Source organism: Bubalus kerabau, chromosome 1 (assembly GCF_029407905.1).
Source record: "Bubalus kerabau isolate K-KA32 ecotype Philippines breed swamp buffalo chromosome 1, PCC_UOA_SB_1v2, whole genome shotgun sequence".
Taxonomy (NCBI): domain Eukaryota; kingdom Metazoa; phylum Chordata; class Mammalia; order Artiodactyla; family Bovidae; genus Bubalus; species Bubalus kerabau.
The window spans coordinates 147615781-147639407 of NC_073624.1; the positions used below are offsets into that span (position 1 = coordinate 147615781).

General features: G+C 36.0%; 1 protein-coding gene across 8 annotated transcripts in view; it reads right to left on the reverse strand.

The window, feature by feature from the left end:
* Nucleotides 1–23627, reverse strand: part of HERC4 (HECT and RLD domain containing E3 ubiquitin protein ligase 4) — a 127117-nt gene that overhangs the window by 17923 nt on the left and 85567 nt on the right. For 3 of the 8 annotated variants that reach the window (XM_055590878.1, XM_055590848.1, XM_055590870.1), the window contains 5 exons: nt 21340–21459; nt 8085–8108; nt 6010–6108; nt 4041–4208; nt 3671–3814 (listed from right to left, as the gene is read on the reverse strand). In XM_055590878.1, coding sequence (XP_055446853.1) covers nt 3671–3814; nt 4041–4208; nt 6010–6108; nt 8085–8108; nt 21340–21459 — 555 coding nt within the window. Of the gene's footprint in view, nt 1–3670; nt 3815–4040; nt 4209–6009; nt 6109–8084; nt 8109–18838; nt 19555–21339; nt 21460–23627 lie in introns of those variants that run through there. The other 5 variants (XM_055590889.1, XM_055590857.1, XM_055590865.1 and 2 more) reach the window with 4 other exon arrangements.

The following is a 23627-nucleotide window of genomic DNA, read 5'->3' on the forward strand; positions in this document are numbered from 1 at the left end:
AAATCTTCATGACCTTGAATTTGTCCATGGTTTCTTAGTTATAACACCAAAAAGCACAAGCACCAATATATGAAACAGATTGAGAAAAGACTTTACCAATATTTAAAACTTTTGATATCCAAGGATATTATCAAGAAAGTGAAGAGTTAATTCACATAGTGGGAGAGAATATTTGCAAATCATATATTTCTCAAAAATCTAGTATCCAGAATACATAAAAGAACTCTTAAAACTGCAACAACAATAAAAATCCAACTTAAAAATGACATTTTGCTAAAGAAGGTATACAAATGGCCAAGCAAATACATCATAAGTCAGCAGGGGATGCAAACTGATTCACAATGAAATATCACTTCAAACCCACTATAGTAAGAAGAAATAAATACATGCATAAAATACATTTTTAAATATATTTTTTTAAAAAAGAAAGTAGCAAATGTTGAAACTGGAATCCTCATATATTCCTAATGGAAATGTAAAATGGTTCAGCCATTGTGGAAGACAATTTCCTCAAAAAGTCAAACAGAATTATCACATCACCTAACAATTCCACTCATAAGTACATAACCAAAATAACTGCAAACAATAACTTGCACACAAGTTTTCATACTAGTACTATTCAAGAGTATTGCACCAAGAGGTAAACAACCCAAAATTCCATCAACTAACGAACGAATAAACGAATGTGGTACAGCTATACAACAGAGCATTATTCAGCTACAAAAAGGAATAAAGTACTGACACATGATACAAATGGATGAGCCTTGGAAACATTATCCTAAATGAGAGAAGTCAGATACCAAAGGCCATTAAACTATATGGTTTCCATTAACAGCAAATATCAAGAACAGACAAATCCATGGAAAAAAGATAGTAAAGCAGTGATTGTCTGAGGTTGAAAGGATACGGGGAGAAACTGCTTATGTCTACAAGTTTCATTTTGAGGTGATGAAACAGAACTAGATAGTGGTGAGGGTTGCAGAGCACTGTGAATGTACTAAATGCCCCTGAACTGTGTATTTAAAAAATTCTTCAAAGGAAGAACTTAGTTTTATAAATTTTACCTCATTAAAAAATAATATTAAATTAAAAAGAACAAACGGCCCTCTGATTTCCTCCCTCCTTCCTACACTGTCTCTGAGGCGTGAGTACACTCAGCATCCACAAGTAAATTTCTAAGTACCATTTTAAACTTAAAGAAGCCAGGGCCCTTAGAAGAAATGGCTAGTGTCAGGACTAGGGTATGGAAAACACAAAACCGCATGGAACATTTTCTGTACCAAATTGTATACCAAATATAAAGAATAATGAAAGAAAAATGGGGACATGTCAAAAGTACACTAAGTAGGAGCCAGCTCCATTGGGCTCCTATTGTCCAAATCAAGATATAACTGAAAAGGTAAGAGAGATCCACTCCCTTGGATTATTATTTCACTCTTCTTTCTTCTTCAAGATTCCAAAACCCTTCCCCCTACTCTAACCTTCTAACAAACATGCTTCTCTCCTAGGGTATACTCAAGGGGCAAAAAACCTTGCAAAACAATTAGAACTACAGTTGACCCCTGAACATCTCAGGGGTTAGGAATGCTGATCCCCTGTGCACTTGAAAACTTGAGTATAATCTTCCAGCTGGTCCTTTATCTGCAGATTCAACCAACTGAGGATAGTGTAGAATCACAGTATCTAGTTGTTGAAAAGAATCTGCATATAAGTGAAAATACACAGTTCAAATCTCTACTGTTCCAGGGTTAACTGTTTTTACAGTTATAATATTGGTTGAAAGGTTGATATTGTTAGGCAGTAATGTACAAGTCTATAACATTTTATCATACCAAGTACACCAGGTAGCAAGGAAATTACTTTAAAGAGTATCAGTGCTCAGACACTCAGTCGTGCCCAACTCTGTGTGACCTCATGGGCTGCAGCAGACCACCAGACTTCTCTGTCCATGGGATTATTCCAGCGAGAAGACTGGAGTGGGTTGCCATGCCCTCCTCCAGGGGATCTTCCCAATCTAGGTAGTGAACCCATGTCTCTTACGTCTCCTACATTGGCACAAGAATTCTTTACCCCTAGTACCACCTGGGAAGCCTGAGTACTATTATCTAGGAAGCAGAGTATTAAGACTGTATCAAAAGGACTCAGGTGTCAAGTGGAAGAGCTCTTCTGACAAAAACGGGATAGTATCAGTAAAGATAATAACTGCAATGGATTGAAGGGCTTCCCTGGTGGCTCAGCAGGAAAGAATCCACTGGAGACGAAAGAGATGTAGGTTCGATCCCTGGGTTGGGAAGATCTCCTGGAGTAGGGCATGGCAACCCACTCCAGTATTCTCGCTGGAATAATCCCACAGATAGAGAAGCCTGTTGGGCAATGATCTGTGGAGTTGCAAAGAGTTGGACACAACTCAAGCAACTGAGCACAGCATACTGCAATGGACTGAAAAACATCAAATATGTTTAATCCATGAATATATAATAATATTTGAAAACAAAATCAAAAAATGAATTGTCACCCCTGGTATGCTAATAAACAGATTCATTCTTGTGAAAAATAACTAACTACAGAGAGAGAATGTAAAAGATCTCATATGAACTGTATTACTAAGGATCAAACAGTAGATGAGGAAATTTCCTTACAAGTAAGTATTTAAGCTACAAAAATGAAAAAGAAATGTCAGAATTACGAGTAGCATCATTTTGCAACTCCTAATAAATTTAGCCTAGGCACTGATCATCATGACTGCTAACATCACAAAGGACAGTCTCCTGGAAGAAATGACTAAATAATATATCAAGGTTTTTAGAACAAATAGTACATAATTCAAATTTCTTTCAACTCAAGAGTTCTACAAACTGAACCACCCATTTCACTTAGTTTCTAAATCAGGGGCCAGCAAACTTCTTCTCTAAAGGGGCAGATAGTAAATATTTTAGGTTTTGTTGGCCACAGGGGCTCTGTCATAACTACCCAACTCTGCCTCTGCCAGTTTTAGCTAGAAAGTGGAAGGCTGCTCAGTGGTACAGAATCTACCTGCCAATGCAGGAGATACAGGAGACGTGGGTTTGATCCCTGGGTTGGGAAGATTCCCTAGAAAAGGAAATGATTACTCCACTCCAGTATTCTTGCCTGGAAAAACCCAAGGGCAGAGGAGCCTGGTGGGCTACAGTCCATTAGGTTGCACAGAGTTGGACCTGACTTAGTGACTGAGTATGCACGCATAGCAATGGAAAATAGGTAAGTGAGTAGGCACTGACTTTATGTGATGGGAAGAACTTAGATCATGAAATATCGTTTGCTGCATAATTATCTCTGCCTTATATGACACGGGAGAGAAATCAATGACCCCTAACGATAAATTGATTCTCTCCAGAATAAAATTTAATCTGGTAGCTATTCAATCCTCAAATCTAACTCAGTAGAACAGTCAACATCATTTTTCAGGCTGACCATTCCTTAATTTATTTTGCTAATTTGAAACGTGTGATAAGCATAATCTGTTTTGATGACTGTAAGTCCAAAAGTTTATGATTTTTAAAATTGTAATAAAACAGATCTGTGAATGTTAGGAATGTAATATAACTCCTATTTATTACTGAGTTAAGCTGAAATATATAGGGGGGTGTGTGTATTTATTTACAAAAGTAATTTAGATGGCTGGACTTTTTACCTTATCAGAAAACCAAATGAGTCTGGAATCTTCGTAATACCTAAACATGCCATATTTAGGATCCAATAATTCCCTCATGATAAGCAAGAAAAATTCTTTGCGTACCCCTCCTGCATCAACAGCATCTTCTCCAACAAATATAACCTAAAAGAGGATAATGCAAACACTGAGTGTAAAGAAATGAAAAGTATATTCTGGAGACTCTATAATACATTATTTATTATGAATAAATGTTCAGCAATTAAAAGCTATAATTTTGTTTAAGTATATTTTTATTAAGATTCAAAGATACTATAAAAATAAACAGGAAAACTTTAAACATATTTTCTGAATAAAAGTTCCAATTATACAACAGAAAATGTTAAATTACCTTGAGTGGCTTTTTGTAGTCTATATTTTTTGTTTTCCTAAGGACTTCCATTGCATCTCCTACAATATTTTCCCTACGTACCACTAGAATTAGGCAAGGGTTCACAGATTCAATCACTGGGAGAAAAAGAGAGGAGACATTCTGTCTGTGGGCCTGGTCAATAGCCATCTAGAAAACAAAAATTAAAAATTTAACAACAATGCTAGGAAGAAGCTACTATGACTGGATAAGCTAACCTCTACTTATTTATAGCTATCCACAGCCCATAGGATTGTGAAGAGTTGAACATGACTTAGCAACTGAACAATAAAAAAAACAAATTACTGTATTATTGAATTCACATAGCACCTAACACAGTATTTAACACAGCATCAGAGCTTAATAAACTATATTCTGAGAAAAAAACTAGCCTTTTGAAATTTTTGTAGTAATGTATAACCGATGATACCATTAAATAAGCATGGAATTATAATAATAATGATAAACCTGAACACTGTTTTCTCTCAAAAAATAACTAGGATGGAAAGTGTGGTGAAAAAGAAAACAGCATTAAAACATACCTTTCCATAGAATAAGAAACAGCCTGGTCAACCAAAAGGTTTACAGAAGGTCATCTAGTAGATTGATCACAATGTTACTATTATTAGTCACTAAGTTCTGTGTGACTCTTCTGCAACCCCATGGACTACAGCCCACCTGGTCCCTCTCTGCATGGGATTCCCCAGGCAAGAATACTGCAGTGGGTTGCCATTTCCTTTTCTAAGGCATCTTCCCGACCCAGGACCCTGCGCTGCAGGTAGATTCTTTACTGCTGAGCCACCAGGGAAGCTCAAAGTGATCACCTTTTGTGCTCACACTCCAAACATTTGGCTTTTACCAATTTAAAGCTTTTATTTTTGTTTTTCCTGTGATTTTCTTTGTGTTCTTGTTCTAAAATGAAATATCGTACATTGACAGCACCAAGTAATTGTTTTAACAAAGACTGCTAAAAAAACCCAGCAATCCAATTGTTAGTATAGAACCTTGCAAAAATACTTATTTCTTCCATTGATGAAAACAGAAATAAGCACAGCTCTAAAATTCCTCTTTGTATTATTTGTTTAAAACTATGGAAGAATTTAGAACATCAAATGCATTTATTTTAAAGGAATAAAAAATGCTAACAAAAGTGGGACGGGGGTAATTTTTAAAAGCATTTTTAGAATATTAAGTACCCAAGGTCTCATCTCATCCTTTCTTAGTCCTCAGCTCTACAGTCTGATATTCTCTATCAGAGGAAAAAAACTCAAAACCTTTTTAATTTACAAGTTCAAAAGGTAAAAGTAAAACTATTGTATTCCTTCATATTCACAATGTAAACTAGTTTTTAAAATTCTCATTATAAAGGAAAAAACACTCAACATAAGTGGGGGGAGGAAAAGAGCAAAGAGGAGGAGACAACCAACCTCAAAACACCTTATTATTACTAAAACATTCTTCACAGAAATTTCATACCCTCCTCCCAACATGTGATCAAATGCCTCTTACTCTAACATCATCTCATCTTTACTCACTTTCATCTTCTACTAAGTACGTAGGTAGGGAATATATAATACAGCAAGATTTGAAACACACCAACATTTTATCAAGGAAACAAATCAAACTGTTTATAAAGGCTACATATTTCTGTGATGAAAGATTATACCATTTTAAAATATAAAATGATAAAAATCTAAATTCTATTTCCTTATATTCTATATAAATTATTCTATTTCCTTTTAAATATATTTAAGTATCCCTTATAAGAATGCACAATTTACATCCAATAGTCTTATAAGTACTAAAGATACTTTGGTACAAGTACCTTTGCAAAAGACAAGACTACAAAGGTACAAAGTATCCCCAAAGACATTTCAAATATTTAAGAAAACACCACAGAAACAATTCTAAAACTACTCTCAAGTTAAACTAGTACTATACAACATTTTACCTGCATCTGTAAGACTGCATCTGTTTGTAACAGAGTAGTTTTTGCTTGGGCGTCAAATACAAATGGATATGTGCAGATTGTAACAGGGATATCTGCCAACTGGAAATAAAAAATTAGCTTATTAGTACAAACTGGTTTGTGACATATTTCTTGTAAGTACTGTCATTTCTTGTGTAAAGTTGATCATATTCTTGGTTTATTTGCTTTGTGTCATTCAGGAATTATACTGATAATTAGATGAAGCACTGGAATAAAGAACCCTAATTCCCAATTTTGGGAGAGAATTGTATACTTAGGAACCCATAAAATTGTAAATTACAGGTATCTTTTGCTTAACCTATATTAAACTAGAAGTTTCAGTGAACTAGATTGGAAATTTATTCTAAATTTGGGGCTCCTCTGTTAAATACAGTACCCAGTTCTCATATGTTAGGGCTACTCTAGCAACTGAGGCCAATGATAAGCAATCTACTTATTCATATTTACTGCATGCCATAGGGTGCCAACATTATTGTGAGCCCCAAAATTTATCATTCAACATACAAAATAAGCATGATTAGCACTATTATTTTCTGTCAACCTACAAAGCTGATCAATAATAGTTGATCTTTTATTACCATTATCAGATATTAGTCACCTTATTATTTATCCTAGCAGATGAAATAGTGATTGACTGCAAAGTTTTTAATAGGCCAGAAAAATACAGAGCTGTGAACTGCAAGTCACAGATCAGCTAGAGGATGTATTTCTACCATGTATCCAATAAAGCAAAATTTTTGTGCTACTTCTGACACAGAGTTCCTTCTCCTTATAAGGCTTCCAGTGAAGACTTAATACACCAGGAAGCAACTCTCTTTAAGTTATTAGAAAGCTTTTTAAATCTGAATCTGCATTTCTACATATCACTTTGTTTTCTATTTCAGTCTTCATTCTGCCCCTGGAGGGAAGTTTATATGGTTTAAATATTTCATGCTGCCATATTCTCCCTAAGTTGTCTTTTTTCCACACTAAATATGCCCAGTTTTTCCAACCACCCTGAAAAATGATATGGTTTCCAACTCTACTTCATCCCAACTGCCATCTTTTAGATATATTTCAATTTGTCCAGGCCTCTTTTAACTATGGCTATCAAAAACAATGAAATAATTCAATAGTGCCTAATCCATATAGAACACAAGATTATCAATTCGTTGTTCTCAACATGTAAGACAACATGCTGAGTTATACTAATCCTTAAGTAAATTGTCATTCTTGGCTATTTTTCATATGACAATTTTACCCTCCACCCTGTATTTGTGTCACTAACCAGCTATTGATGACTTTTCTAGTCTTTTTACTACTTTGAAACTAGAAGACTGAGACAATTTCTAAAGTCCTCATCGGCCCCAGCACTCTTTGATTTCATAATTTTATATGCTGCTTCTATTTGAGGGTGAGGAAGCAAACAATGCTGGGCCTATAATTTAAAACTAATTCTAAATATGTCACTGATTGAAGTGCTGGGGAAAAAGGCAAAGTAAACAACACAACCTAATGTCTATAACAGAAGTATAATACAAAATTCCCAAGTGTTAAAAAAAGGTGATTCAGGATTGTTGATTATGTAAGCCAAAATGCTAGAACCTTGAAAGTTTATTCAATTTTATGACCATGTTGAATATCAATTATTAGTTTAAAAACTGAAGATAATTCTAATTCTCTAACATAAAATATTTTCTGCCTTCTGTGTAAGCCTTTGTTAAATTTTACAAGTTTGCTTTTTTTGTATTCTGAGGACACTATAAATTTTATTCTGAAAGACTTTAAGAGGATAGGAAATATTTTAAAACAAACATTGTTGAAAGGCATCATATAGGTGTAATGTTAACTAAAGAAAAAAGGGTCTAATTTTCTTCAGAAAATTCCTTTGAAATGTTATATAGGGCAAGTTCTATACACTCATTCATATATATATATATAAAAATATATATATGTTTTACAGTCACAAAAAAGAGGAAGCTTGGGATCTCCAATCACTTAAGACAACACAGAGTGTATCGTACTCTGAACAGGAGACTTTATTACACCAAACTTACCTCAGTTAATCCATGGTTGACATCCTAAGACGGCAGTGCAGAATGTAACAGTAATGAGGAAAGAGCAATGTTAGTGTCCAAATTTAACCATTTCTATTCAAAGTAGCATTTCATTTATTCTGCTACAGTAGAATACTGAATTAATGAAGTAGACCAAAATACATCTACAACACAACTTACCCTTTCTACATATACCTTATATATCTAAAAATGTAGTAAGAGCTTTTTTCAGATATCTTGTGATCAGAAAATCACTGAGGCTTGAACATAATGAAATTTGGTTTCAGCAAGTAAGTATGTCATTTGCAGAATTTAAGCAGAACAGAAAAACTAATCTTACAACTAATTTGGTCTTGAAGAAATAATTTTATGGCCCAATTTCTCCACTTGGAAAATGGGAGAAAATATTCCTCAAAGACTTGGTTAATCTTGACAAAATGTTTGAAAAGTGTTTAGTAGATTAAAGAGCTACATGGAGAAAATAAGCCATAAGTTGTTATTCATCAGAAATAACCAGTGAAATGCAGGTATCTAAATACTAAGGATTCTTTAACATTAAATTAGCTTAAAATAGGAAGTACAAGACAGGGCATAGGGGTTGCTAAGTAGAAACAAGAAATGAAAAGAGAGAGAGATTCATGAAGGATATAATAACGAAAATTATAATGAAAGCTTACCACTGCATTGACCAGAAATGTACAACACTTTCTTGAAAAAAGCTTTTGTGTATGTTTAGAGTGCAGACTCAAATAAAGGGTTAAAATCTCCAAAAGTATGTTACTAAATTTGCAGATGGTACCTTGTACAGTCAGGAGTTAATCTTACCCAAAGAGATCCTCTCCCAGTAGTCTGATTTTGCCCTGGAAGACAATCTATAGGACTCTGGAATTTCATACCTCAACAGGAGTATCACTGTTTGCCTGGAGACTCTGGGATATATGGTTATCAGTTCTTACTGCAGAAGGGTTGGCAAGTAAAGGCCAACTATATAGGCAGTACGTGATGGAGCCTCAATGAAAACTCTGGGCACCAAGGCTCTAGTGAGCTGCCTTGGTTGGCAATACTCTGTGAGTACTGACACAAACAGATGCTAGAAAAGTAACTTGTCCATGACTCCTCAGGGAGAGGAAGACAAAAGTTCAGTCTTTAGTACCTTTGCCAGACTCTACCCTACGCACTTTTCCCCTTGGCTGATTTTAATCTGAACTCTCTCCTTGTAATAAACTGTAAATGTCAATGTAATAGTTTCCACTTAGTTCTGTGAAGTTTTGTAGCAAATTATTGAACCTGAGAATGGTTCCAGGAATCTTCCAACCTCACAACTGGTATCAGAAGTGAGGGCAAACTGGTATCAGAAGTGAGGTCAGTCTTTGTGAACTGTTCCCTCTAACTCTCCAGTTGGCTAGATTCTTGCATATGCCTCAAGGGGTATCATTGGAAGCTTTAATATATTAGCAAACATTTAGGGTTTATTCACTATATTGTGCCAAATAAAGCCAAGACAGTATAAGCATAAGTAAATATGACTTTAACTTCCTATTCTGAGAAAGATAAACATTTACAATCGTTTCTTTAATTAAAAAAACTCTGAGTACCAAATTACCACTACATATGCGTCCCAGTGGCAGTACTAGCAGATATATTATAGAAGCTGTTCTGCAGAAAAAGCCATTTAGATTACACTCAGTTTAGTTTAAAGCAATTTAACAGAACACCTGAAATACTTGTATAGTACTAAATGTATCTTGTGGGATGTTTTTAAAGCCCTACTACAACTAAGAAAATGTGAGTCAGAAGCACCTCTCCACATTTTCCTGATTACCTACGGCCAATCTGATAACTACGTTTCATACCTGGTATCATGGAAGATGGATCTTACTGTTAATAATGAAACACTAACCTATATGTACTTTGTTGGTACGTGTAAATAGAGAAAGATGCTAGGCATATCATTTTGCATTGGGAAGACTGTCAGAATTTACAGTGCAACTAAACCATAAGTCTGATTGTAGAGAGAGATGTAAGCTAGAAAAAATATGAAAAAAATAATGGGATGTGGATAACTTGGGAAAAGAAGAGAAATTATAAGATACCAAGCAAAATGATTTACCTAGGGAAGAAGCATCAAAGGAAAAACCAGATTAAGATCACTATTAGAAATTTCAATTTAAGTGTTAAACCTAAGACAAAAGCTTAAACATTGAAAACAAAGTAAATACATACAAAAGCAAGGGTAAACTCCTCTGGGAAATGTCAGGATTGCAAGGTAGTTACTATATTAGTTTCGAGTCTAACTGAGCCATAGTAGTATTTCCAAGGGAAATTTAAAAGAAAAACTAAGTGGTGGTAGTGGTGGGGTGGGGCAGGGGGGTGGTATTCGGACAGGATACTAGCAAAAGGTGTGGTCAACTAAAGGTCCATTGCTGAAAATCCATCGTATCATTTAACCCACAGTCTACTCTTGGCTCCAAATCCACATACCCAAGCGCTATCTGTTGGCTGTTTGTACACTGGGGCCCCTGAAATTAGGTCAAGGTATGCCTAATTTTAGTTACCCAATGTCCTAGAAACCCGAGTGAGAAAGGCATGAAGGAATGTTCAAAAGCCAGGGTCTCATTGTCTGAAGCAAACTTCATTAAGGCTGCTTTAAACATCAATAGTGAATGATAATTTACTTAGTTTTAGACAAAAAAAGATGCAATTCCTTGGCACATTTCAGTTTCAACATATTACTTATGGCAAAACACTGTATCATTGCTGGTGGCATCATTATTTAAGGGTGTAACACAGAATAAGTATAAACAGAGGATACTGAATTACTGAAGTAATTCAAATAAATATGAAGTATTGATGACTAGACAGAAGTATAAAAGATACTTCTAAAACATGAAGAAAATGAAAAATATACAAACATAACTTGGTAATTCAAGGCATAAGGAATCAGTCCAAGAATCCACAAAATATTAATGCCATTAAAGATTACAAGGGGGCTTAAAAAGCAAATGAGAACATTCTGGGAAATATTATAACTACAAGGTTTATAATGCAAGGATTAAATGTATCACAAATATTAAAGTATGCAAATGTACTTTAATTTCTTCATTTCATTAAATGAGGAAGAAGCTCAAACCCAGGAAGTACCAGCTGGTCTTCCCAGGTGGTACATCAGGCTATCTTCCTGGTTTGCTGGTGACCATGTCATGTCATTAGCTCAGCATTGTCCATAGTTAAAGTATAAAACCTTAACTCCACAGAACAAATACAGTAATGACTTATAAACATGGCAAAATTAATACTGAAATAAAAGTTATGACTTAAAAATGTATAAAGTATAATATTAAAGACTAAAAATTTTACGTTTATCAAATATATTTAATTAGTACTTATTTGTATCTGACACAGACATACACAGTTCTTGAAATAAATGAATATACACTTTTAAAAATGCTTAACTTGATTCAATTATAACAGGCAAAGACTTAGCACAGACCTTTCTATACATTCACCAATTTTTACTAGACATATATTGATATTGTACAGTAACAAAAAGGATAAGAAAGGGAAGAAAAAGCAGCAAAAAGATTAGTTGTAACCACTAAAGTATTTTTGTCTTTTGACTATGCCTCACAGCTTACGGGAACCTAGTTCGATCAGGGATCGAACCCAGCCCTTGGCAGTGAAAACCCGAACCACTGGACCACTAGGGAATTTCCCACTAAAGTATTTTTAGAAACAATTTTAGAGCAAAGTTAAAAGAAGTAAGCAAATAAACTAAGAATAGTATCTAGAAAGTGGGGGAAAAAAACATCAAATAGCAGAAGATAAAGAGAAAACTCACATACCCTTTTATTTTGCCAAGAAACTATTTACTGTAGAGGGAGAAAAACAGATAAAAAGCAAAAGGAATCCAACTGAAAAAAAGTTTCATATCCTAATATCAGAGTCTGGAAAAACAAAACAGAGAAGCTTATATATTAATAGTAAGTGGCAGGAGTAGGAGATTAAGCAAAAACTTCACGGAAATGTGTAGAGGGAAACAGATGAAAGAGGATGGGAAAATAAGAGAGGATGAGGTGAAAAGTTAGTCTCAGCCATACAAAAGGACATTATAAGGGGTGCAAAAAATTCACAGAATTAGTTTTCAATGTTTAGAGACAAGGAAAGCATATACCTGATGCATTCTTAAAAGTATATACCAAATGGGTTTTTTTCCTTCTAGTTCTATTGAATTATAAATGACATACAGCTCTGTGTTAAACTAAGATTTATATACCTGATGGATTCTTAAAATACTTGACTGGGAAAGAAAATCTGAGAAAAAAAATCTCAATAGACTACAGCATAAAGAGAAATATAATAAAAGCAATATAATAAAAGTGAAATAATCTTGTTGCAGTGTTTAGAACAAGGTGAAGTTTCACATACATATGTGTATATATTTTGTCTCCCTGGTGGCTCAGACGATAAGGAATCTGTTTGCAATGAACAAGACCTGGGTTCAATCTCTGCAACCGACTCCAGTATTCTTGCCTGGAGAATCCCATGAACAGAGGAGCCTGGGAGGCTACAGTTCATGGGGTTGCAAAGAGTCAGACATGACTGAGCAACTAAGCACAGCACAGCACAGTGCATATATTTACATATATAAAATACATGTATATATAAAATTTATAGACATATTTTTTATAATTCATAGTAACTATGTTCTATCAAGGAATATTTTAAACTTTCACACCAAAGGAATGGAATTATTTCAAGATCATAATTCTTGTTCAATAATGTTATACATATGTATGTTGTATAAAGTACATATATATGTGTATATATCTGTTGGTTATATAAATACACATATACATATCTGTATCATCACAAAATAACTTGGATCTTTAGGATAGACTCTTTAAAACTTTACTAACTTTACTTACAAGGCCCATATGATGTTCAACCTAGTGTCAACACTAGTAATGCAAGTATGAATTTTATTGAACAGTCTCAGGGAAAAAAAGCCTTTAGTGTTATATGTAAATGTGAAAGTGGTTTGAATTCTCCCACAGAATGCGCCTTCAGATATCACAATATAATTAATAAACTACTTGAGTTATTTAAAGACCTTCAGAGTAAATTGTCAGCCTTCTATTTCCAGAAGACTAGAAGAACCCAAATCATGGGTTCTAGATTCTGATTTCTAAGATATATTAAATCCACTGTGCCAATTAAAGAACAAGTTTCCACTGCCACAACCACATATTCAATACCAGTCTGTCTATAAATGGAGAAAAAGGAAAATCATGTGGTTGAAAGAGGAGAGTAACAGAAAGCAATTCTCAAGTACAGCAACTTGGAAAATCTTGAAATAAGATGGTCCTCTACTGTCTCCCTCTTACCAGAAAACAGTGGCATTGAAAGAGTTCCTAAGGAAATTCAATTTGATATCATCACAGTTATACACAAAGAGAAGTTTGGATATAAGCCTGTAAGGTTTAAAAGCAAACATTCAAACCACAGCTTTACCACAAAGCACAAGATTATTGCTACCTTAAAAGTTCTATTAGACTGGCATTTTCTCTTAACCTGTTCAGAATTGTTTTATAACCAGAATTGTTTTATAACCTACACACTAGGTAAAAATTCAGATGTCAAAGAACATCAGATCTAATTCACGGTGACCCAAGAGGGTATAACTCTCCAGGAGAGAGTGAAATGCTTAGTGAAGTAAGTCAGACAGAAATACAAATACTATATGTTACATGTGCAATCCAAAAATCAGTACAACTGAATCTATGTACAAAACAGAAAGAGACTCATATAGAAAACAAACTTATAGTTACCAAAGGGGAGGGAGTAGAAGGAACGAATTAGGAGTAGGGGATTACAGCTATAAACTACTGTACATAAAATAGACAAGCAACAAGGATTTATTATATACCACAAGGAATTAAATTAAAAAAAAAAAAACACAAAAAATGTTGAGATGATATAGGAACCTAAGTGCTCTTATGTTACACTCCCTTCTTAGCATAATCAGGTTGTGAGCGGAGATTCCTGATCAAGACAACATAATCATCCTCCATACTAAAATAATAACCTCATTTTAAAATTTGTAGTGTTATAATTAATTTACAAATGTGTTATGGCTTTAGAATTCTTTTAAAAGCTAAGAACCAGGAGCTTAGAACTAGTTTAGTATTTGTATCCATTTAAATAAGATGGTCATAAACAGGGTAAGTGAACATTAAGCTTCTTAAAGGAATTGTTTTATTTTAAGAGGAGTCTATGTATTAATGCAGTCTCAAAAACATTGCTCAAAGACCAAGGTTACCAAGGTGGTATGTCCGAGTTTACATGCAAAGTCTTAGAATAAAAAAAAAAGTTTACTGTCTGAATCATCAGTGTCCCTCATGGTAAATAATTTTAATTCCTTTTACAATAAATATTTATTAAGCCTGAAATCTGCATTCACTCAAAGATGAAATATGACACTTCAAACAAGTCTTGCAGAGGGAAAATTAATAACCTCAAGAAATATGTTTTTTCTCCTGTCGTAGGAGTTCTCTGAACAAAGAATGTGAAAAGCTTTATCTAGATGAGAGTTTCAGTTAAAACAGGGAAGGAAAAAGGAAATATTTATTCAAAGCTTTCCAGAAGTCAAGGATTTTCTTTCTCAAAAAACGGCTGTCCCTTGACTCCAGCTATAGCTCTGCTTTTCTTACCCACTCCTCTCAAGTGCAGAACTCTGTCAAAGTACTGCCTATGAATGCTGTTCCCTATTCCTCACCCCTAAATTTCTCTTAAGCATAACTTACCCTACACTGGCATTATCAAGGTTACCAGTGACCTTCATGAAACCAAATTCACTGCTCAATTCCATGGTTTTATCGTGTTTCTCAACAGCATTCAACACAGATTTCTGCTTCCCTTTTCCAGTTTCCACAACACTACTCTAGTTTTCCTTCTACCTTTCATCTCATTTGTTGATTTCTCTCCTTTCCTCATTTCATATCCATCAATAATTCTTGTCCCTTTTACATCCAGAGGTACTCAAGACCATTTATTTCCTCCTTCCATTATACAACTACCAACCATGGCCAAACTCATCATTTTCTCTCCCCTAACCTACTAAAACTATCTTCTAACTAGTCTCCCTTTAAATTTTTGTTCCATCCCCCTCATTCCAACCTCCACACAGCTGACAGGGTAGTTATTTCAAAATATAAACTACACTGTACAATATTCACCTTAGGTTCACCAGCATTCCAACAGCTAACCATAACACTTCAGATAAAATCTGTATTTCTGATCTTAATCTACTACACTTTCCATGATCTGGTACCTGCATGTTTCTCTGATTGTTTCTCAGAACTCTCCCCATTCCCTTATTTTTAGCCATGTGTGTGCTCAGTCTCTCAGTTATGTACAACATTTTGCAACCCCAGGGACTGTAGCCCGCCAGGCTCCTCTGTCCATGGGATTTCCCAGGCAAGAACACTGGAGTGGGTTACCATTTCTTACTCCAGGGGACCTTCCCAACCCCGAGATCAAACCAGTGTCTCTTTTGTCTCTTGCATTGGTAGGCGGAATCCTTACCACTGCGCCACCTTGGAAGCCCATTTTATACTGGCCTTTTTCTATCCTTCAAACATATCAAACTTGTTCTCGCCTAAGGTCTTTTACTAGATACTCATTTTTCCTGAAATTTTCCTTGCACTGATCTTACATGGCTGCTTTTTCTCATTTAGATAACAGATAATACTTCATTAGAAAAGACTCTTCTGATTACCCAACTGCAAGAAACCATCCAGTCTTTACTACCTTCTCTTATTTTCATCCTCTATATAGTGCACATTATTAGTTTTTATGGCAGGGGAAGAGGGGTGCACGTTACTTGATTACTATTCATCTTGCCTACTAGATTATAAGTTTCATGAGAACAGGCCTTATCCATCTGGTTCAGCACTGTATTTCTAATACCTAAATAAGTGCTTGTTACATGTGTTTTCAGTTGCTCAGTCGTGTCTGACTCTTCTCGGCCTGTCAGACTCCTCTGTTCATGGAATTTTCCAGGAAAGAAGCATGGATTGGGGGTGCCATTTCTTACGCCAGGGGATCTTCCCAACTCAGGGGCTGAACCCTCGTCTCTTGCACCTCCTGCACTGGCACGTGGATTCTTTAACACTAGCACCACCTGGGAAGCCGGTTACACAGGGGATTCTTACTAAGTATTTGCTGAATGAGCAAATGGGTAGACGTAAATCTGTAGGATGGTTGTAAACTTGACTGAGCCTCCTAGTGATTCTGGGGAAAATAATCTACAAGTCTGTCCCAATGAAGATCTAAGTACCTAGGGAAGTCTTTGCTAGGTTCTAGAAAGTGTTCAAGATGTTCTGGAAGTAACCTTATTCCTATAGGGAAGAGTACCCTAAAAAGAGCATACAGTAAACTGCACTGCTATTCAAAAACTACTGTACTTTCTAAGGGCCTACAAGACATATATGAGACACTATAAAAAGTACAGGTAAATAAATTGACAGAGTGCCTATTCACAAAGAGCTTGCAGTTGGTACCTAGCAACCAATGAAAGGCCTTGCTAGAATTCAGTTCAGTTCAGTTCAGTCCTCAGTCACGTCTGACTCTTTGCAACCCCATGGACTGCAGCACGCCAGGCTTCCCTGTTCATCACCAACTCCTGGAGTTTACTCAAACTCATGTCCATTTAGTCAGTGATGACATCCAACCATCTCATCTCTGTCCCCTTCTCCTGCCTTCAATCTTTCCCAGCATCAGGTTCTTTTCTGATGAGTCAGTTCTTAAATCCGGTGGCCAAAGTATTGGAGCTTTAGCATCAGTCCTTCCAATGAATATTCAAGACAGATTTCTTTTAGGATTGACTGGTTTGATCTCCTTGTAGTGCAAAGGACTCTCAAGAGTTTTCTCCAACACCATAGTTCAAAAGCATCAATTCTTTGGCGCACAGCCTTCTTTATGGTCCAACTCTCATACCCATACATGACTACTGAAAAAACCATAGCTTTGACTAGACAGACCTTTGTCAGCAAAGTAATGTCTCTGCTTTTTAATATGCTCTCTAGGTTGATCATAGCTTTTCTCCCAAGGAGCATGCATTTTTTTAATTTCATGGCTGAAGTCACCATCTGCAGTGATTTTGGAGCCCAAGAAAAGTCTGCCACTGTTCCCACTGTTTCCCCATCTACTTGTCATGAAATCTTGGGACCAGATGCCATGATCTTTGCTTTTTTAATGTTGAGTTTTAAGTCAGCTTTTTCACTCTCCTCTTTCACTTTTACATCAGGTGGCCAAAGTATTAGAGCTTTAGCATCAGTCCTTTCAGTAAATATTCAGGACTGATTTCTTTTAGGATTGACTGGTTTGATCTTCTTGCAGTCCAAAGGACTCTGAACAGTCTTCTCCAACACCACAGTTCAAAAGCATCAGTTCTTTGGTGCTCAGCCTTCTTTACAGTCCAACTCTCACATCCATACCTGACTACTGAAAAAAAACCACAGCTTTGACTAGACGGACCTTTGTCGAACCTTTGCTTCTTGACCTACACACAGGTTTTACAGGAGGCAGATAAGGTGATCTGCTATTCCCATCTCTTGAAGAATTTTCCACAGTTTGTTGTGAGCCACACTAAAGAGGCTCTTTAGTTCCTCTTAGCTTTCTGCCATAAGGGTGGTGTCATCTGCATATCTGAGGTTACTGATATTTCTCCCAGCAATCTTGATTCCAACTTATGCTTCATCCTGCCCAGCATTTCACATGATGTTCTCTGCATATAAGTTAAATAGGCAGGGTGACAATATACAGCCTTGATGTACTCCTTTCTCAATTTGGAACCAGTCCATCGTTCCATGTCTGATTCTAACTGTAGCTTCTTGACCTGCATACAGGTTTTGCAGGAGGTAGGTAAGGTGGTCTGCTATTCCCATCACTTGAAGAATTTTCCAGTTAGTTGTGATCCACACAGTCAAAAGGCTTTAGCGTAGTCAATGAACCAGATGTTTTTCTGGAATTTTCTTGCTTTTTCAATGTTACAACGGATGTTGGCAATTTGATCTCTGATTTCTCTGCCTTTTCTAAATCCAGCTTGAACATTTGGAATTTCTCGGTTCATGTACTGTTGAAGCCTGGCTTGGAGAATTTTGAGCATTACTTTGCTAGTGTATGAGATGAGTGTAATTGTGCGGTAGTTTGAGCATTCTTTGGCATTGCATTTCTTTGGGATTGGAATGAAAACTGACCTTTTCCAGTCCAGTGGCCACTGCTGAGTTTTCCAAATTTTTGGCATATTGAATGCAGCACTTTCACAGAAGCATCTTTTAGGATTTGAAATAGCTCAACTGGAATTCAATCACCTCCACTAGCTTTGTTTGTAGTGATGCTTCCTAAGGCCCACTTGACTTTGTGCTTCAGGATGTATGGCTCTAGGTGAGGGATCACACCATTGTGGTTATCTGGGTCATGAAGATGACCTTTTTTATATATTCTTCTGTGTATTCTTGCCACCTCTTCTTAACATCTTCTGCTTCTGTTAGGTCCATACCATTTCTGTCCTTAACTGTGCCCATCTTTGCATGAAATGTTCCCTTGAAGAGATCTCTAGCCTTTCTCATTTTATTGTTTTCCTCTATTCCTCTGCACTGATCACTTAGGAAGGCTTTCTTATCTCTCCGTGCTTTTCTTTGGAACTCTGCATTCCGATGTGCATATCTTTTCTTTTCTCCTTTACCTTTAGCTTCTCTTCTTTTTTCAGCTATTTGTAAGGCCCTCTCAGACTACCATTTTGCCTTTAGCATTTCTTTTTCTTGGTGATGGTTCTGATCACTGCCTCCTGTGTAATGTTATGTACATCCGTCTTGTACATCTATTATATACGTAGTTCTTCAGGTATTCTATCAGATCTAATCCCTTGAATCTATTTGTCACTTCCATTGTATAATCATAACGGGTTTAATTTAGGTCATACCTGAATGGTCTAGTGGTTTTCCCTACTTTCTCCTATTAAGTCTGAAGTTTGCAGTAAGGAGTTCATGATCTGAGCCACAGTTAGCTCCTGGTCTTGTTTTTGCTGACTGTTTAGAGCTTCTCCATCTTCGAATGCAAAGAATATAATCAATCTGATTTTGGTACTGACCATTTGGTGATGTGCATGTGTATTCTCTTGTGTTGCTGGAAGAGGGTGTTTGCTACGACCAGTGTGTTTTCTTGGCAAAACACTATTAGCCTTTGCCCTGCTTCATTTTGTACTCGAGGCCCAAACTTGCCTGTTCCTCCAGGTATCTCTTGACTTCCTACTTTTGCATTCCAGTCCCCTAATGATTAAAAGGACATCTTTTTTTTGGTGTTATTTGTAGAAGGTCTTGTAGGTCTTCACAGAACTGTTCAATTTCAGCTTCTTCAACATTAGTGGCTGGGGCTCAGACTTGGATTACTGTGATCTTCAATGGTCTGCCTTGGAAACGAACAAAGATCATTCCGTCATTTTCGAGATTGCACCCAAGTACTGCATTTCGGACTCTTTCGTTGACTATGAGTGCTACTCCATTTCTTCTAAGGGATTCTCTCCCACAGTAGTAGATATAACGGTCATCTGAATTAAATTTGCCCATTCTGGTCCATTTTAGTTCACTGATTCCTAAAACGTCGATGTTCACTCTGGCCATCTCCTGATTGACCACTTGCAATTCACCTTGACTCATGGACCTAACATTCCAGGTTCCTATGCAATATTGCTCTTTATATCATCGGACTTTACTTCCATCACCAGTCACATCCACAAATGAGTGGTATTTTCACTTTGGCTCAGCCTCTTCATTCTTTCTGGAGTTATTTCTCCACTGTTCTCCAGTAGCATACTGGGCACCTACCAACCTGGGAAGTCCATATTTTAATGTCATATCCTTTTGCCTTTTCATATTGTTTATGGGGTTCTCAAGGTAAGAATACTGGTGGGCGGGGCCAAGCTCAGCAAATCTTTAATCCAATTTTCTGTTGATGGGTAGGGCTGTGTTCCCTCCCTCAGGCCAAATTATGGTAGGGCTAACTGTGGTGAAGTGAAGTCCAACTCTTTGTGACCCCATGGACTGTAGCCTACCAGGCTCCTCTGTCCATGGGATTTTCCAGACAAGAATACTGGAGTGGGTTGCCATTTCTTTCTCCAGGGTTATCTTCCCAGCCCAGGGATCGAACCCGGGTCTCCTGCATTGTAGGCAGACACTTTTACCATCTGAGCCCTCAAAAGGACTTATACCAGCATACCACAACTCCCAGGACTGATGTGTTCAGTGTCCTACACCCCACAGCAGGCCGCTGTAGACCCACACCTCCACCGAGACTCCTGGACAGTCACAGGCAAGTCTGGCCCAGTCTCTTGTGGGGTCACTGCTCCTTTCTCCTTTCTAGAACTGCTATATGCATATTACTTAAAGTATCTGCTTCACAGATGATAAAGTTGGCCTTAAGTATATTACAAAGGTTAGCAAATAAGAGTATTAAACCTGTTTTATATCTAGCTGCTTATCCAATTCTATACTGAAATTTCACATGACTAATTAAAGTTTTATAAGACTATGTTATTATTTTTATGTTTTTTGGACCACACAGATCTTTGGAGATCTTAGTTTCCCGACCAGAAACTGAACCCACACACCCTGGGATGAAAATGTGGAGTCTTAACCATGGGATCACCAGGGAAGTCCCTATGCTATTATTTTAATAGAACATTAAGTGTCTAGTTATTAGAGACTTAGCCACATGGAAAGAAATATGTACACTTGTGGATGTACAACAAAAAACTGAAATCAAATTAAAAACATAAAACATGGGGGAAAAAGAAAGAATTAATGGTCACACAGGTCTCTTCTGGTAGTTCTGAGGCACTGATATCAAAATTTTAATATAATCTTAGAATTCAAGTATCAGCACTCCAGTATTCTCAGCATTAGAGAATTAAGAGACAACCTCATAGAAAATAAATAAGACTTAAAATCTAAGTCATATTTGCATTTTTCTGTAAAAAAGTATAATCTATTTCTTTGGTTTGGCTTTATATAAAAATTGAATACTTACTTATAAACACTGCATAATATATATATAGCTGCTATTTTGCAATATGTTTTTATTTAAAAAATGAGTTTTGGATAAAAGCTCTGCTATTTCAATAATATACAATTGTTCACTTTGTATTAGAACAAATGATACAAAAAAAAGAAATCATAAAATACAATAAGTAACATACCATTCCATAGGCCTGCTGTTGGACCCAGATGATATAATCATTCCGTATGTCTATCAATTCTTGTACTTCATGTATATAAAATTTATCATATTGAATAATCTGTCCAGATTTCTCATTTACCTACAAAAAAATAAAAATGTAATTAACATTAAATTTAACCAGTACCTAAGAAAGAGACTGAAAAGTATTTAAATAGAAAAAGGTTTGAGATTTCTTAGCCATTTTCTCTTCCTATAAAAAATAATTTACTGAGTGCCTACCATATGTAAAATGCTAAGTGCTATGAGAAATACAAAGATTTATAAGATGTGATATCTGTATTTAGAACCTCAAAATCAAGTAAAAAAAAAATATGTAACACCACATGAGCTATACCATTAAATATATATATATATATAAAATACAAACTAGAAACTATAAAGTCTTCTGATTGAGAATGGAACTTAAATAACAGTAAGAATAGCTAAAGCCCCAAAATCTGAATATAAACTCTCCCTTCATCTTTGGCTAACTCTTAAACCATGAAAGCACAAGTGAGACTTGGTGGGGGATACCTCAAAAGAAAGCATCAACTTTCTGAGACTACTCAGAGCAGATTTCAAGACAAGCATTTCCAGAGGGAAAAAGGCCCATTTAATAATGCTAAAAGAATTCATTTATCAAGAAGTCATGACAATCCCAGGGCTTCCCTGGTAGCTCAGTGGTAAAGAATTTGCATACCAGTGCAGGAGGCCCGGGTTTGATCCCTGATCCAGGAAGATCCCACAGGCCATAGCAGCTAAGCCTGTGCACCACAACTGCTGATCCCGTGCTCTAGAGCCTGCAAGCTGCAACTACTGAAGCCCAAGCGCCTAGAGCCGATGTTTTGCAACAAGAAAAGCCATCCCAACAAAACTGGAGAGTTACCACCACCACCCCGCCACCCACTGCTTGCCGCAACTAGAGAAAGTCCACAAGCAACAACAAAGACTCAGGTCAGTCAAAAATAAATAATCAGACTGGCTTGAATCTTGAAACTAACAACCACACAAGACATATACAAATTTACAGGAATAAATTCAGCTTTTACTATTTTACAGACATTCAAAATTTGTGAGACATATCCAAAATCAGATAAGTAAATAAAACAAAAGACACGTAAAAAAAGTCTAAGAGAAAAAGCAATCAACAGAGCCAGACTCAGAGATGACCTAGAGGCTGGAGTAAGTAGACAGGTGCTTTAGGAAGGTATTTTGAACTTACTGAAAATAAAAACAAAACATATCAAAATTTGTGGAATGCTGGTAAAGCAGAGCATAGAAGGAAACTGATAGCATTTAATGATCATGCTAAAATAAAAGGTCTAAAATCAATAAGCCTAATAAGCTTCAGCTCAGGAATTCCCTGGTGGTCTAGTGGTTAGGACATGGTGCTTTCACTGCCACAGATTGGGTTCAATCTCACCAACTGTGTGGTATTGCCACCAAAAAAAAAAAAAAATTCTCAGCTTTAAGAACCTAAAAAATGATCAAATTAAGGACAATAAAGTAGAGGAAAAGAAAGATAAGAAATACAAAATACTATAGTTTTTAAATCTAATATTATTAATAAATATTTACATTTTTCAAAAGAAAAGTCCAGGCCAAGATGGCTTCACCGGTGAATTCTATCAAAAATTTAATAATACCAATCTTAAACTCAGAACACAGAGAAAGAGGGATCATTTCTTAATTCATTTTATGACCTTGATGCTAAGAAACTGATGAGGAACAAAATTTATCCGATCAACATCCCTAATGAACACAGACACAAAACCCTCAACAAAATATGAGCAAATTAAATCCAACTATATATATAATATAAAATGTCCAAGTGGAGTTTATCCCAGGAATGCACTATTGATTCAACTAACACAAATGAATTTCACTACATTTCAGGGGAAAAAAAAATAATAATAATTTGTTCATCTCAACAGATGCAGGAAAAAAGCATCTAACAAAGTTCAATATCCCTTCATAATAACAACTCTCAGCAAACCAGAAATAGAAAGGAAGTTCTTCAAACAGATAAAGCTCACCTTAAAATCAAAACTAAAACTCTACAGCTAATATCATGCTTATGAGTAAAACATTAAAAACTTTCTAAGATGAAGACTTAGACAAGAATTGTCCACTGCAACCGTTTATATTAAACATTGCACTGGGAAGTCTTAGCCAATTAAATAAGGAAAGAAAATATCATGACTGTATACATTAAAAATGCAAATGAATCTAGGAGAGAACTATTAATTTACCAAGGTCACAGAGTAC